At 62.1% G+C, this 16437-nt stretch overlaps 1 protein-coding gene across 5 annotated transcripts in view; it reads right to left on the bottom strand.

Moving 5' to 3' along the window:
* RAI1 (retinoic acid induced 1) overlaps positions 1-16437 on the bottom strand; it is a 107442-nt gene that overhangs the window by 8415 nt on the left and 82590 nt on the right. For 4 of the 5 annotated variants that reach the window (XM_060081176.1, XM_060081174.1, XM_060081178.1 and 1 more), the window contains one exon: positions 1007-6521. In XM_060081176.1, the coding sequence (XP_059937159.1) occupies positions 1007-6505 (5499 nt within the window). In that variant the 5' untranslated portion in view covers positions 6506-6521. Of the gene's footprint in view, positions 1-1006; positions 6522-7032; positions 7169-16437 lie in introns of all 5 variants that reach the window. The other variant, XM_060081175.1, reaches the window with a different exon arrangement.

Genomic DNA, 16437 nt, shown 5'->3' with positions numbered 1-16437 from the left:
GAGGACCCCACATGGAGAGGGTCAGGCACCGGAAACAGGGAGGTGCGGGCAGCCCAGTAGCGCACCCCCCACCCCGCCCAGCACAGGGCTGCTCCGCATGGCTGGTGGGGGGAGTACCCAGAGGGAACAGGTGGGCAGGTGGGGTGGGCACAGGGCATGGGGCCCCAAGGGCTGGGGAGGGGGGCAGGAGCACGGGCCGCAGGAGAGAGTGCTGAGTCCCGCCCCATCCCCGGGCAGCAGGGAGTGGGGATCGGGGGTCCCCTCGCTGATCAGAGTAACGGTCACACTGCTGAGACAACATGCAAGTGTCATCTGGCTGGCTGCCACTGTCACTGGCCCCAGGAGATGGTCACGGAGCATGTGGACGGGCCAGGTATGGCTGTAATAGTTTTATGGGTGTGAACTCACATAATCCTCAGGGCCCCTCCACAGGGGACTGTCATGCCCACTTTAGAGATAAGGAAACGGAGGCACAGAGAGGTTAGGTTATCTTCTTGGAGACACACAGCAAGGGGCAGCGCTGGGACCTAAACCAAGCCCTCGGCGGCTGCAGTTCCTCAGGGGACGTTTTAGGGCCTCGCAGGAAAGGTAAGGGCTCACGACCCAGCCCCCTGTTGCTGGAGAGGCTCTTCCCCCGCAGGTCCCGCTGCACCGAAGAGGCCTCGGAGGCAGCCCCCTGACATGCAGTTCTGGAGCCTGAGCATCTCAGCTGATTAGGTGAGCAGGGGCGCTGGGGGGCTTGGGTGGGGGCGTGCTGCAGCCGGAAGGGGCCGAGTGCATGTGTGGTGGGTACAGGGCTGAGCAGGCAGTAAGGGGCCACAGTGGGAGGTCTGGGGCAGGGGTGGGCGGGTGTGTCCTGCCTCAGCCTGGAGTGTGCCTCCACGCTCCGGCTAAGCTCCCCACGTATTCATTTGTGGTTGTGGTATGTTTGGGCCAGACTCTAGTATTAGAGAGATGGCCTGCCTACAGAACCCGAGGTCCCCACCCGGCTGGGCTGGCCTCTTACCATGTCCACGGCCACCTTCATGGCCTCCTGCAGCCCAAAGAGCTTCCCGGCCACCAGGTAGACCCCGCCCGTCCACACGGCACAGGCCTCGTGCACCCAGTGCTCCTGCGTGTCCCCGCCAGGCTCTGCCGGCGGCTCCTTGCTGCACTCGTGCTTGCGGCTCCTGTCAGCTGGGGCTGTCTCTTCACCACCTTCCCCCCGACCGTCACAGCAGTAGCAACTCTGCAGCCGCCGGGACAGGCCCCGAGCGCTGGTGCGCAGGGAGCCCTGCTTGGCCGGATCAGCTGGGCCGTCAGGCCTGGGGGGCTTCCCGGTGGTGGTGGTGGCGGCGGTGGCAGCTGGGCACTCGAGGCCTTTGAGTGTCCTCTCAAGAGGCAGCGAGGCCTCCTCGCAGGTGCCCTCTGGCCGCACCTTCTCCTTGAGTTTTGGCTTCTTTTTGGGGAGGCAGTGTCCAGGGTAGTAGGGCCCACAGAGGTCCCCGAGGTCCTTGAAGTTGGCCGGGTTTTGGCAGAGGCAGCAAACAAGGCAAGAGGTACTCAGGGCCTTGGAGACCACGGGCCCCAGATGCATGGTGGAGGAGAGGGGCAGGGAGGGCCGAGGCTGCAGGGTGGAGCCTCCAGGGAGCGTGGCTAGGGAGGCCCCGGCCGCGTCCAAGGGGAAGGAGCAGGAGGAGGAAGAGGAGGAGGAAGGCTTCCTGTGGGGCTTGGGTTCCTCTCCGGGAGAGTTGACAACAGTGCATACAGTGGTGAACGCGTCCCGCTTCTCCACCCGCACGAAGGGCGAGAAGGCGGGGGTGCGGCTGTCTGCGCGCAGCCGCTTGCAGGAGGAAATGTATTTGAGGCGGATTTCAGGCTCTGCGGGATCCAGGGGCAGCACCTGCTGCTGCCGCCGCCGCTTGGCACGCCCCTTACAGGGTGAGGTGGTGGCGTTCTTGGCCCGGCCCCGCGTCAGGCGCTTCCGCTTGGAATAGCTGCTATAGTTGGTGTGGCCAGGCTGCTTCTGTGCCCTCACCTGGGGCTGGCAGGGCCGGCACTCAGGGGGCTGGGAGGCCAGCCCCAGCTCCTCCGTCTTTGGCTTCTTGCCTCCTCCGCCAGAGCTGTCCTCGCTGCCCCCCTGCGTGCTGCTGGCCGTCAGGAGCAGAGCTGGGCCGAGATGAGGCCTCTTCTCCAGGGAGCCTTTGGGGAGTCCGAGGGCTCCAGCCCTGCCTTTCCGGCTTCTCTTCTTAGGTGCCAGGGCAGTGCCCCCGGGCAGTAGGGCCTCTGGGGACGTGAAGGCCTCAGTTTTGAAACCGTCAGTCGAGGACAGTTTCTTACTGTTCACGAGTTTGCCTTTTAAGGATCTGTTGGTCGGATTTCTGCATAACGGATCGGCCCCCAAAGCTGCTGGGAACTTCTGCCCCGTGCTCACGTTTAGGAGACCTTCTTCTGCCCCCAGCGGGCTGCCCCCTGTGCTCTTGAGCCCACGGTCCTTCTCGGGGAGGGATGGGCTCAGAGGATTCCCGGGAGGGGCCCCTGGCGCTCTGCACGCGAACTTTTTCAGGCTGGGCGAGGTGATCTTCTGCACGATGGCCTCCAGCTTCAGGCCCCGGCCTTTCCGGGGGGGCAGCACCTTGGTTTTCATGGCCCCCTGGACGGATGCCCGTGAGGCCAGCTTCAGGCTGGCGTCAGGGGTCTCCGGGGGCGGCGGCTTTGCCGTGGGCTCACTGTTGCCCTTGGCGGGCTTGGCCTTCTTGGGAGACATCATCCTCTTGAAGAGGGTGGGAGAGCCCTCGGCCCCCTCCTCCTTCGTGTCCCCGCTGCCGCTGCGTAAGACCAGGTTGCGCTTCTTAGTGGGGACAGGTGCCAGGAAAGCCGATTTCCTCTTGAGGGCGTGGAGGGGCCGATCGGAGAGCTTGCCGCCTGCACCAGGCTTGGGGACCCTTGCCCGTTGGCCCGCCCGGCCCTCCTTCTGGGGGCTACCGGCGACCTTGAACGTGGTGGGCAGGTGGTTGTTGGCGAGCAGCTTCTTGGCGGCACGGCAGGTGGGGAGCCGGCTCTCCGAGGCGCGCCGCCGCTTGCAGTGGAAGGCCTCTTGGGTCCTGGTGCGGGACCGGAGGATCATCGAGCGCTGGTCTTTGCCTGGTGCGTCCGGTGAGTCTGTCTCCTTGGTCTTGGAGCCCATGGGGCTGCTGTCGGAGGCCACAGGCAGGGCGGCCGGGTTGCTGGGGCTGGATGCGGCCTTGGGGGAGGGCTTCCCCACCCGCTTGCCCGACTTGAAGGCAGCTCGCTGCTTACCCCCCAGCTTGTCTGGGGGGGCAGGGGTGGTGGGCAGGCCCGGGGGTCCGGGCGTGCGGGGCTCACTCAGGGCTGTGAAGGAGCGGGTGCACATCCTGGGGAGCCCTTCTGAGGTCCCCCGGCCTGGGGCCCCCGCCCCTTCCATCTGTCCCTGGGGGGGCCCCGTGCACGATTCAGGGAGCAGCAGGTCTTTGGGCAGCGCCGGGGCCCTGCACGGGGAGTCCTCGGCCTCGGGCAGCCCCCGGTGCACCCGCCGGCTCCGTAAGCTTTTGCCGCGAGGCACAGGCTCCTTTTTGGCGATGGGCGCCTCGGGCACAGCGGGCTTGTTCGGCTTCTGGGTCAGGGAGGCTTCCGGGGCCAGGGCAGTGGAATCCCCCGGAGCCAGCGCCCCCTCGGGCCCCTCTTCCCCTGGCTTCATGTGGGAGAGGGAGGACTCGAACCAGCTCTGGACCTTGGACTCGGTGCCCACGGTGGGGCCCAGCAAGATGACGGACTCGCCAGAGAGAGTGCACGGGGAGCCCCAGCCAGCCTTGGAGTCCAGCACTTCCTCCACCTCCTCCTTGCCACACAGCAGCGGGGCCTTGGGCGACAGTGGGTCCTGCATGCCCGGCCTCTGCTCGGGGCTGCCCAGGAGCTCGCACAGAGACGAGTACTCCTCCGCCTCCAAGTCCCCCTTCCTGCCGGCGGGCGGCAGCAGCGGGAGGTCCCCGAAGTCGGCGGCGGAGCAGCAGTGCCGGCTGTCCTCCAGCCAGCGGTCAGCCTTGCCCACCTCGGGACACTGCAGCAGCCCGCCTGCCTCCTCTTTCACCCCGCCCCCCTCCTCCTGCTGGGAGTCCCGGGGCACCACAGCCTTCTCCCCCGAGGGCTGCTCCTCCTGGAAGCCCAGGCAGGCCGAAGCCTCGTGGGCGTCCTCCTGGCCGACGCTGTCAGCAGCCTTCCCGCCCTGCTCCAGACCCTTGGCAAGCTCGCCGGGGTGCAGCCCCCATCGGGGACAGGCGTCCCCCAGGTTCTCCTCGGGCCAGGCGAAGGGGTTGGCGCCGTCCGCTGAGCTGGCGGTGGTCGTGTCTGGGAAGCAGTCGAAAGCCGCCGTGGCGGGGTCCGAGGCGGCGGCCCCCAGGGTGGGCTTGGCACCAAAGGAGAGGGGACCAGTTGTCTTCTTGGGGTCAGGGGTGGCGAAGCCCACGGAAGGATCTTCGAACAGCCCCGGGCCGAAGTCCTTGGTGCCACCGCCCTTTTCCAGCTGCAGGGCCTCGGGCAGGGCCTCCTGTTCCCCCGGCCGCGGCCACGCACCCTTGGCCACGGGGTCCAAGCAGGCGCTGTGGTTCTCCAGCGAGAAGGGTGGCTTGCCGGTGTCCTTGGCTAGGCTGGGCGCCTCGGCCCAGACCTTGTCGGCCTTCTCGCTGATGGCCTCCTGCAGCCCCAGGATCTCGGAGGCCAGGTCCTCCTGCGCCAGGGCACTGAGCAGCAGGCGCGGGCAGTCCCGCTCGCCGGCCACAAGCTTGGAGAAGCTGTCGAGCGGCAGGCTGCCGTGCAGACTCTGGAAAGAGTCGTCGGACTTGGTAGACATGTCGTCGGGTGAAGTCACGGAGCAGGTGGACACGGACTCGGGCTTGGCCTTGGAGCTGCCATGGACCCTGGCGGGGCTGCCGCGGGCCTGGCTGCAGTAGAGGAAGCTGCGCTCCAGCGGGTCCTCGGAGCCGCTCAGGTAGTCAGCCTCGGGCGGCTCGGCATGCGTGGACTGTGGTGTGCTGCTCAGCGGCTCCGACAGCGGTGTGCCTGCTGGCTCGGCTGAGTAGCCACTGCCCTCGGGGCTGCAGTGCTGGCTCTTGTGCTGCTCTGGGGTCCGGGCCGCCAGGCTCTTGAGGCCCTTCTTCTGGGGCATGGCCGCCTTGGAGAGCAGCAGCTGCTGCACGGTGTTGGAGATGTTCTCCACCTGCGAGGTCAGCGCCGTGAGGCTGTGCAGGCTGAGGTCTGACAGCAGGCTCTCGGGAAGCTTGTCCTTCTGCAGGGACTTGCAGTTGGCGGCCTGGGCATCCACGGAGCCAGCAGCGTCCGTCGGGGAGGGGTTGAGCAGGGGCATGAAGTGGCTGTGGTCCGCGAGACCGGCGGGGAAGGCTCCAGGGCCCAGCGGCTGCTGGTTGTAGGGAAAGTTCTCCAGGCTGGGCATCAGCGGCGATGGGGTGGAGCTGTAGGAAGGGGAGCGGCCCACAGAGCGAGCAGGCGAGTGGCTGGAGCCGGGGCTGAAGGTCTGGTAGTACTGCTCTGGGGTCCTGACGGCCGCGTCCGGCTGGCAGTAGCCTGGGCCTTGCTGCCCGTAGTGTTGGTACTTGGTGAGGTTTTGGTAGTGGAGGGTTTCCTGGGCGTGGTGGCGGCTCTGGAGGGCTTGCTGCTGCTGCTGCTGCTGCTGCTGCTTCTGTGGCTCGTAGCTGAGGCGCCCGGGCTGGTAGGCGTGAAGGCTCGGGACCCGCTGGCCTGGGGCCAGGCCGGTGTTGGCGGTCAGCGGCCTGTCATGGGGCTGGGTGGACGGGGCTGTGCAGCTCTTGTAGGAGTGGGCTCCCTGCCCGCCGCCCTGGCCGGTGGAGGAGTAGGTGGAGGAGACGGGGAAGGACTGGGACTGCTGCGGGAAGTGGCTGCCCGGGGGGAAGGGCAGGGGTGAGGCAAGGTCGTTCTGGGGTTTCTGCCTTTGGAGCTTGGGGTATGCCAGGGGCTGCGGGGGTTGCGGCAGCTGCTGCTGGACGTGGAGGGTGTGAGTCCGAAAGGGCAGCTGGGCGCCCTGCTCTGGGTACTGCCGGCCGGGGGGCGCTGCTGTCTTTTTCATCAGGTTCTCGTCATATTTGCCCACCGCCCCTGGCAGGGGCTGCGGCTGCGGGGGTGGTGGCTGCGGTGCCCCCCAGGCCTGCAGGCCCTCCTCCCCCGAGTAGCGGCCGGGGTAGGGACTGCCGTCCTGGACGGCGTAGCCTGCGAAGGACGGCCTCCCCTGCGGGGCCTGCGGAGAGGACAGGCCTTTGCTGGCGCGCGCCGCCGAGGCGGGAGTGCCAGCGCCGCCCTCGTAGCTGGGGAAGGGCTGCGGGCCGTAATAGTCCTTGGTCAGCAGACGCTGCCGGTCGCAGCTCAGCCCAGCCTGACTGGGCTGCCGGTAATTCTCCAGGCGAGATGTCTCCTGTGAGGTCTGCTGGTAGGTCTGTTGTTTGCCATGGAAACCACACCTTTCTCGAAAAGACTGCATGACTCGGGCTGGTTATCTGTGAAAAGAGAAAGGGCGAGAGGGAGGGCGGGGAGGGGCAGAGGGAGAGCGATTCAGACGAGCCATTTCCTCTCCCTCGGAGAGCCGGCCCCCCCTCCGGGCCCTGCCCTCTCCCGCAGCCTCCCCACCAGCTGTGCACATATTGACAACTTCTGTGTCAGGGACGTGTGCTCTGTAATTCCCGCACCGACAGGGATGGGTACAGGGAGGCCACCGAGGAGGGAGGTGCGACCCGGCTGCCCAGCGCCAGGTCACTGGGGAGCTGCCCCCTCCCCCGGCCGGCTCCCCCCTCCCTCCCTCCCTCCCCCACAGCCCTTCCCTGCCATTTCAGAATCATTTAGCAGGGCAATTCCCGCTCCCCTGTCCCCTGGGGCTGCTGGATCCGGTAAGCTAGCCCCAGTGCAGCAGTGTTCAGGCGTGACCCAGCTTGCGGGGGGCTGGGGACAGCTTGCCCCTGCCCCAGAAGCCACTCACCGAGGCCTGGCACGCGCACACGCACACACACACACCTCCTCCATCACTGCCATGCCATCTGGAATCTGTCTGTTCCTTCCAGCAGACGCTGATTAGGGGCTGCCGAGCCACTGTAGGCATAAAATGTCCCCTCCTCGACTCCCAGGAACGCAGGACGGCGGCACCTGCCTCCTATTTTTGATACCGTAGGTACATAAACAGATTACGTGGCCCAGAGAGAGGCAGCACATGCTGACGGGGGACAGGGCTGCGGTCCCTGCACGTGAGAGGCAGCCCTGGGCCTCCTGGGTGGGTGGGGCCTGCACGGGGTCAGGGCCAGGCCGAGAGCCCATCTGTTTATGATTTTAGGGGCCGGCGTGCACAGGGTCTGACCTGCCCCAAAGCAGGATCGGGGGTCAGGAAATGACCCTGGAGTGGGGGTGGGGGGGCCTTCAGGGCAGAACAACTGGATTCACATAACAGGCTGGCTGCAGCATCCAGGCTAATGGTCCCTCTGCCCGCCACCCCGACCCAAGACCCTCGGAGAAGGGAGGAAGAAGCAAGGATGCCCCAGGCTCAGGAGTCCTCATGGTGAGGGCTGGCAGCAGCCTGCGTCCCCGGGCACGGGGTTTACACACACAACGCTCGCCTGCACAGCCCAGGCTCCCAGGAGGGCACAGGGGACCTAGCAGTGCCCGTTCCCAACCCCAAAGGGGAAGGGGTGGCTCGCCATGGGCTATGAGCCTCCAGGGCTCTGGGGGGGGGTCACAGAGAACGGGGGCGGCAGGCACACATGGAGGGAGAGAGGGGCTCCCCTAAGAAGTGCAGCTAACCCCTTCTTCACCCAGATCCCACCTCTATGTCCTCCTCATGCGGTGGCTGGGGGGTGGGGCGGGGTGCTGACCAGGGAGGGGTCAAGCCTGGGGCGGCCGGGCGACCCCAGGAGTCCTGTCAGCACAGCCCAGGCCAACCTCCCTGCCCTTGGCACTCAGCTGCCTTGGCACTCAGTTACTCAGGGACTGAAGCCCACGACCCTGGAGAGGGCTCGGCCCCTGCCCACAGGACAGGTCACAGCCCCGTGCCATGGACTCTCCCTGGCTCATCACAGGCACCCCGACATGGAGGAGACCCCCTTCTGACCCAGTTTAGTCCATCCTGGCAGCTGGAATCAAACACGACAGGAGGTGCCTGCTGTGACCCAGCCTTGGTTCCGGGGCGGCTCCCCTCCAGGTGGGCAGCCCTGCACCTCCCCCACGGGGCCCCGGGAGGGATGTGCCGGGAGGGGGGGGCTCCTTCTGCCCTTGGGCAGCGCACACGGGCACTCCCTCTGGCCCAGGCCTGAGCTGGCAGGTGGAGGCCTCTGCTCAGGGTGTCCCCTGCGGTCCCCGCGCTCTGCTCTGCTCTCCCTGGCCTCGCTGATGAGCCCGGAATTTGCAAACCGAGGCCCACTCTGAAGGCTGCCCGTCGTATATCTGCACAAATTACAGTTCGGCTTTTATTAGTCCCCGATCGCTCTGATTTCCTGCTGAGTGTCTCGTGGATATCGTTAACATTTCTACAGCTTTTTTTTTTTTTAATATTTTTTCGCATTCTCTGAAAATGCATTTCCAGAAACATTTATTTAAAAAGAGGGCTCTGACCAGTGTCCCCTTCCCTGTTTAATCAGTCCAGCTGCTGCATCTTTTAATTTCGCCGAGCCGTATTACAGCGGGCTTTCCAATGCACAGGAGCAGCTGGACGTGGTGAAAGCATCTATCTCTAAGAAAAGACAGTTCAATTAAAATACGTGAAGCCCAGTGGCTGGTGGAGAAGGCAGGCAAAAATGCCTCCCCAGCACCACCTCCAACCCCAGGCCCAGGGAGGGGAGGGGTGCAGGAACAAAGGCCACCTCTCAGAGCCACCAGGTCCCCGGCCCCGCCAGCTCTGCCAGGAGAAGATGGGGCTTGGCCTCTTTAAGAGCTGCCTCAGGCCTGCCACAGGCTCTGTTGTTATTAATTATTATGATTATGATTAGTTTTCAAGAGCACTAGAGAAGGACAGGCGGGAGAGAGGCAGGCTGAGTGAGGGCTGGGGCGGGCGGCCTCAGGAGGGGGTGGAAAGAGGTACCCTCGGCAGAGAGACGGTGACCTCTGAACCCGGGGGGAGAGGTGGCAGCGGACGAGGTGCACGCTGGGGGTCTGGCCTCTGTTCTGCTAGAGGGAGAAGGGGTGGGGGTCAGGGGAGGGCACCCAGTAACATACCTTCACAGGACAACTCCTGGTCCAGACCCGCCTCCCCCTCCCCCTTCTCCCAGACACTTGGTCAAGGCCACATCTCCAGTTCTAGCCAAACTGGGAGGGAAGGAAGAAGGAAAAAGAGAAAAGAAGGAAGGGAGGAGGAAGTCAGTCCTGAGCTCCAGATCCGCCAATGCTTCTGTGGTGACTCCTGTGAGATGGCCTGCCCAGGCCCCTGGTCCAGGGAGAAACACAGCGCAAAGCTGGGCCAGGCCGCAGGGCCCACTCCGTGCCCCGGGACTCCTCTAGCTCAGCGACGGGTCTCCCTGCTCCCCCGGCCGTGAAAGGGGGTGTGACGAGCCCCACGGACACCCTCAGGCCCCAGGCACAAGGCCATCAGCCCCCAAAGGCCTTCGGAACCAGGGCTCAGCCGTGTTTCCAGGCAAAGAGCACGGCTCTGCGGTCCCCGCACAGGCAGTGCGGGACCCATTGGGGTGGGGGGCAGGGGCAGCCTTGCCCGCAATGCCTGCCCACCCTGTGTCTGCACACTCACTGCTTTTGACTGTTCTGCCCTTTTACAGAGAAAGGGGAGGCTCAGAGGGGCCGGGACCTGAGTGTGAGCAGCCCACAGGGCAGTTCCTTGTGATGGATGCCACAGCGGTGTGGACGGCTCTCACCAAGAATTCCCAGTTTATAGGAAGGCCCCTTGGAGCACGATAAGGAAAGGGGGGTGCCCAGGTCCCCTCTGCAACCTGCGTGGCCCCAGAAGCCGTGTGGGGCCCCACCCAACTGTAGGGAATCTACTCGTGGGCAGTGGTGGCCCCTGGCTGCCTGCTGGGCCCTGGGCAGCCTCAGAGATAGCTCACTGGGCCCACAGCCTCTCTAGCCCCCAGGGTCAGGCCTCCGGTCAGGGAAGTGGGCCCAGTGTGGGCCGGAGCTGCTGTAGCTCCCGCAGGGACCTGGGAAGGAGGGGGAGAGAAGGAAGCTTCTGTTCCCCAGCGGGGGCCCTGGGGCCCCTGGCTCCATCCCACTCACTCACCCAAGGTTCTTTTATGACCTGGTTTTCTGATTTGCAGTTGCAGGGAAAACACTTTAAAACCCAACCCACTCAAGGCCTGGGAACGAGGAAGGAGGGGAAAGTTACCTGGGTCAGGAGGCCGGGGATGGGGGTGTCCCAGGAGGAACGGAATGGTGGGACCACCTTGCGCCTCCCCATGTGCTGTGGGTGATGAATACTAAATAGGACACCTTGATGAAAATGATCAATCATTAGTCAGGCGTATGGCTATTCTGTGGGGTCTATTTTGAATCCCAAGGGCCTGGCCCAAATGGGGGAAAGGGGTGTTTCCAAGGACTCCCCAAGACAAGAGAGCCCAGGGCCCCCAGGCCTCTGCGACAGGTAGGGTCCTTGGGCCAGGCACCGGGAGAGGCCAGCTTGGGGCAGAGGGGGCCCATCCCGGGCATAAGGAATCCCAGAGAACAAGGCAGCCCCCACCCCAAAGTACGGCCTCTCAACACCACCCTCTGTGGGCAACAACCATCCTTGTTCACGGGCACCCACGGGAGAATGCCACAAGGATCCAGCACACCCCTCTCTGCAGGGCTGGAGGTCCTGAATATTCAGACAAGTTATGGGGTGAGGGGGAGAAGCAGGAAGACAGCCGGGCTCCTTAGCTGAGGCTAGGGACCCCAGGGCAGGGGGAGGTCTCGGGGCTCTTTGGAGGATGTTTGAATAGGGGGCAGAGGCTTCTGGCCTCTCCAGGGGCCTGGAAAGCCTTCCCTCGAAGCCCACCAACGCTGCCTCTTCCAAGGACCCAGCGGCAGAGACAGCCAAACCTACTAAGCCCCCAGAACGAGAGCCTCCCCTCAGGGTCAACCCACCAGGAGGACGCGCTGCCCCTCCCCGGGCATCACCGCTGTCCTGGGCTCCATCCGGGTGCCGCCTGTGGAGCTCTCAGCCCGGCCACCTCACCCCTGCCCCACAGTGCAGTTTCTGGGATGTGAGGGTCAGCTGAGCTGGAGGGGCCCACGGTCCAGAGGGTGGATTGCTAGCCGGACCCCTCCCCGCCGTGACGTGTGGGGCAGCAAGGATTCGGCACAGCCAAGCTGTTGGCATTCACGAGCCCTCCGGAGGAGGCAGGTGGGCGGGGGGCCCACCCTGCTATCGGCTCCACACCCGTCAGTCTCTTGTGGACAGTGGTTGCTTTTACATTATTTTATCCACCACTCCCCAACTCTGTCAAATGAGGAAAAGAAAATGGGGGTGGTGCTGGATGCAGACAGCTAAGAGGGTCAGTGGCCCACAGTTTCAAGGTGAAGGAGCTGGTCCACAGGCTGGCATGGGGGGCTGCCTGGCTGCTCCATGCCCCGTTGGTCTCGCAGGTGACTGCACACTGCAGATGCCAGAGGATCTGTTTGCTGGTTTTCAGGGGAGGCAAAGAAGGCAAGAAGAGAGCCTAACCTCTCACCCCAGTCTTGTCCTTGACACCCCATGTGCCCCACCCACCATGACTTCCCGGGGAAGAGGATGTACCAAGGTGCCAAGCTGGTGGTCGTGTGGCACTTCCCTGAGCCTCAGGGCCTTTACACTGCCTTTTCCTCTGCTGGGAATACCATTCTCAGGTATCATACGGCTCCTCTGGCTCCCTGGGCTCCAAGCCTTTGCTCACGTCACCTTCTCAGGTGGCCGACCCCAACCACTGTTTGAAACTCACACTCCACCGCCCCCCCCGGCCCCCCCACTTCTCCAAGGTAACAAGTCATATGGCTGGCTGGCTTTATTACTGCCTCTCCTCTTTAGAAAGTAAGTTGCACAAGAGCAGGGATTTTGCCTGTTTTGTTCGCAGCCATATCCCCAAGTCCCTGAACAATAACTGTTGGTTGAATGTATATTGTTTAAAATGTCACATGGGAGACTTCCCTGGTGGCGCAGTGGTTAAGAATCCACCTGCCAATGCAGGGGACACGGGTTCGATCCCTGGTCCAGGAAGATCCCACATGCCACGGAGCAGCTAAGCCAGTGTGCCACAACTACTGAGCCTGCGCTCTAGAGCCCGCAAGCCACAACTACTGAAGCCTGTGTGCCACAACTACTGAGCCTGCACTCTAGAGCCCCGTGAGCCACAACTACTGAAGCCCGCGTGCCTAGAGCCCCTGCTCTGCAACAAGAGAAGCCACCGCAATGAGAAGCCTGTGCGCCGCGAGAAAGCCCACGCACAGCAGCAAAGACCCAATGCAGCCAAAAATAAATAAATAAATAAAAATGTCACATAGGACTTCCCTGGTGGTCTGGTGGTTAAGACTCCACGCTTCCACTGCAGGGGACACAGGTTCGATCCGTGGTCGGGGAACTAAGCTCCTCCATGCTGCGTGGTGCAGCCAATAAATAAATAAATAAAAGCCAATCTCTAATTGTTGAAAAATAAATAAATAAAATGTCACATTATGAAAATACCCAGAACAAGGTCGAGTGGAGGTACAGAGCACATTTGGGTGGGGATGAGGGGCTTGTGGCTACAGCTCCTCATTCACTTGACAAAGAAGATCTCCCTCGGGCCTGACAGGTAACGCACCCGTGAAGGGTGAGGAAGGAAGTAAAGTGCTCCAGCTGATTGCTGCCGGTGGGAAGGAGGGCCCAGGGTGCCAGAGCCTCGAAGTGGTTTATAGAAAGAGGAACCTCTCATTTTAAAAAATGTTATCTGGGCAGAAGAGCTAAACAGACATTTCTCCAAAGAAGATATACAGATAGATGGCCAATAGGCACAGGAAAAGATGCTCAACATCACTAGTTATTAGAGAAACGCAAATCAAAACTACAAGGTACCACCTCACACCAGTCAGAAAGGCCACCATTAAAAAGTGTACAAATAACAAATGCTGGAGAGGGTGTGGAGAAAAGGGAACCCTCCTGCACTGTTGGTGGGAATGTAAGTTGGTGCAGCCACTATGGCGAACAGTATGGAAGTTCCTCAAAAAACTAAAAATAGAGCTGCCATATGATCCAGCAAGCCCGCTCCTGGGCATATATCCAGACAAAACTATAATTTAAAAAAACACACGCACCCCTATGTTCACAGCAGCACTATTCGCAATAGCCAAGACATGGAAACAACGTAAATGTCCATCGAGAGGGGCTTCCCTGGTGGCGCAGTGGTTGAGAGTCCGCCTGCCGATGCAGGGGACACGGATTCGTGCCCCGGTCTGGGAGGATCCCACGTGCCGCGGAGCGTCTGGGCCCGTGAGCCATGGCCGCTGAGCCTGCGCATCCGGAGCCTGTGCTCTGCAACGGGAGAGGCCACAACAGTGAGAGGCCTGCGTACCGAGAAAAAAAAAAACAAAAAACTGTCCATCGAGAGATGAATGGGTGAAGAAGATGCAGTACATATATACAAAGGAATACTACTCAGCCGTAAAAAAGAGTGAAATAATGTCATTTGCAGCAACATGGATGGACCTAGAGATTATCATACTAAGCAAGAAAGAGAAAGACAAACACCATACGGTATCACTTATATGTGGAATCTACAGTATGACACAAATGAACATGTCCACAAAACAGAAACAGACTCACAGACGTAGAGAACAGACTTGTGGTTGCCAAAAGGTAAGTGTGGATGGGGGGGGGGATGGATTGGGAGCTTGGGATTAGCAGATGCAAACTATTATATATAGGATGGATAAACAACAAGGTCCTACTGTATGGCACAGGGAACTATATTCAATATCCTTGATAAACCATAAAGGAAAAGAATATGAAAAAAAATACAGGTATAACCGAATCACTTTGCTGTACAACAGAAATTAATACAACATTGTAAACAACTAGACGTCAATAAAATTTTTTTTTAAATGTTATCAACCAAGTAAAACCTTTAACACCCTGGAGATCAAGAGAACTGGTCTGCGGGCTGTATTTGCTCACAAGCTCCTGGTGTCAAATGCAGATGGCACTTGGCCCGAGTGAGGCAGGGCACCTTGGTGGGTACCTGGGGGATGCCTGGTGTGAAGGAGTGATAGCAGGAGCTGCCCACCCCCCGAACTCTCCCTGGCCTCTGGGAGAAGCCCTGAGGCCAGCACGAACCAGTTAAGCTCTGGATGGAACCAAAGGGGAAGCACTGGGGGGCCTGCGGGAGGGCGGTGCTGGGCAGTGGCGGTCCCATGGGGCCAGAGCGATGGGGGCTGCAAAGGCCGGGTGGCGGAAGACTCGAGGCCCACAGAGGCAGCCTCCTTGAGAGCTCCGCACCACCTTCCACGTTGCTGGGTCCCTGGTGGCCCTCATCAGTGGTAATTACGTAATTAATGGTCTAATGAGCCGGTTCACCTGTGCATCCCTCACTGAAAAGCAGCCTGATGAAGGCAGGGGCTTCATCTGTTGGGTCCTAGGTTCTAAGCCTAGAAACTGCCCCAAGTAGGTGCCTATTAAATGCTGCCTGGATGGGTGGATGGATGAACAGATGGGTGAGGGTGCGTTACCTGACCCTCACCACAGCCCTGACGACAAGCCTGGAGGCCAGGACACGTGCAACAGCCAACCAGGAAGGGAAGATGGAGCTTATGCTCTGCCCTCCACAGCCCCCTGGGTCACAGCCCTCTGTGTCCGAGCCCACTCGCTTGTCAAGCCCATCTCCACTTAGCCTACAGTCTGCACAGGGGACAACCTGGGCGCTGAGGATACACAGGAAAACGCAATGGCTCCTGCCCTCCTGAGGCAGACAGACACAGACGAGGCTCTGGGGGCGGGGAGAGGAGGTGGTCAGGGCAGGCTGGAAGGAGGGGGCCGCCCCATGGGAGGAGCGGCCTGAGTGAGGGGGGGAGGGCCGAGCAGGTGGGGTGGCTGCAGTTACCGCCCCTCCCCCACCTCAGGTGGCCTGGCTGCTGCAGCCAATGGTCAAATGCCCTCTGTCCTCAGGGTACCAATCCCTGGCAATCCTGCAAAGTCACCCCCATTTGTCAGCTGCCTGCATCACTGCTTCCGGGGAAGGGCCACCCCCCCCCCACCCCGGGAGGCCCACTGGTCTGTGGCCAGAGCTGGAGTGGGGTCTCCGACTTGTTTCTGACAGGGGTGCCTGCATCCCCCTCTATCGCCCGGTCAACAGGGCCAGCTGCTAAGAGCAGTGAACCACCAGAAGCCACTTTCTGCAGAGGCTATTGGAGGTCAAACCTCCCCCCTCGTTTTGCAGAGGATTCCTGGAAGCCCAGAGAGGGGCAGTGACTTGTCCAGAAGGCCCAGCAGGGCTGAGATCCCTCTATAGCTCTGTGCCCCAGAATGGCCCCTCTGTCCACCAGAAAATGAACTCTGAGCTGGAGGCCAAAAGTGGGGGCCCAGATCCTCCTCCTGGACACCCAGTTTCCCAGGTGTCAGGGAATGCCCCCCTTCCTCAGCCCGAGCGGGAACACTCCCCTCTCTTCCCTGCCTCTGACACCCCCTCCCTCTCTGCAGCATGCTGACAGCCCCTCCCAGCCTCCCTCCACCTGGGGGAGCTGGGGAATCGGCGCCCCTCCCCCCCAGTCCCCAGGGGAGGAAGCGGCCTGTGAGGCCGCCACGGCGTGTCAAATCCTCTTGCAGCCTGATAGTGAGACGGCGGCGTTTAAAGAAACGCTTTTCTGGCCGCCTGCCACACCGCAAACTGCTTGGTATAATTTTATTATTAAGGAGAGAGAAAAAGAGGGAGGGGGTTATAAGAGAGACAGAGAGGAAGAGAGTGAGAGAAGGAAATTGCTTAGTCCGAGTCAGCTGGTGGAGTATTCTCAACGTGAAAGCGGGCCGGCTTTCCAGTTGGCAAGCTGACTCCGTTAATTGCGCATTCAGCCTCTACTTAGGGTAATTGAAACGAAGCGGGGCCCGGGTCTGACAGGGTCTGCGCCTCGGCCGTTAACCCTTCCGCCCCCGCCCTCGCGGCTCCCACGCACCCCGGGAGCGCGGGCGGCCGGCGTGTGCCCCAGCGCCCGCAGGGTTAACGCGGCTCGGGAGCCGGGCGCCGGCCGAGCGGGGGATGGGGACGAGGATGGGGAGCAGCGCGGGGTGCGCGGGGGCGTCTGCGGCCTCGCCGCCCCCCTGCAACAGATGTTTCAGGCGTGTAAGACAAAGGCAGAGCGCCTGCCGCTGCCGGGAGAAAATCCGCAGGACTCCCTCAGGGGCAGGTAAAATTTCACCTTCTATTTGTGTGCCCCCCGCCCCCGCCCGGTTTCCCGGCCTCTGCGCCAATCCGGAAAGCGCCACCAAAGACGCCGCGCCGCCGCCTCCGCCGC

This window comes from Mesoplodon densirostris, chromosome 18, assembly GCF_025265405.1.
Source record: "Mesoplodon densirostris isolate mMesDen1 chromosome 18, mMesDen1 primary haplotype, whole genome shotgun sequence".
Classification (NCBI taxonomy): Eukaryota; Metazoa; Chordata; class Mammalia; order Artiodactyla; family Ziphiidae; genus Mesoplodon; species Mesoplodon densirostris.
The sequence above is the reverse complement of the archived record's forward strand: the minus strand, read 5'-3'. Positions and strand labels throughout refer to the sequence as shown.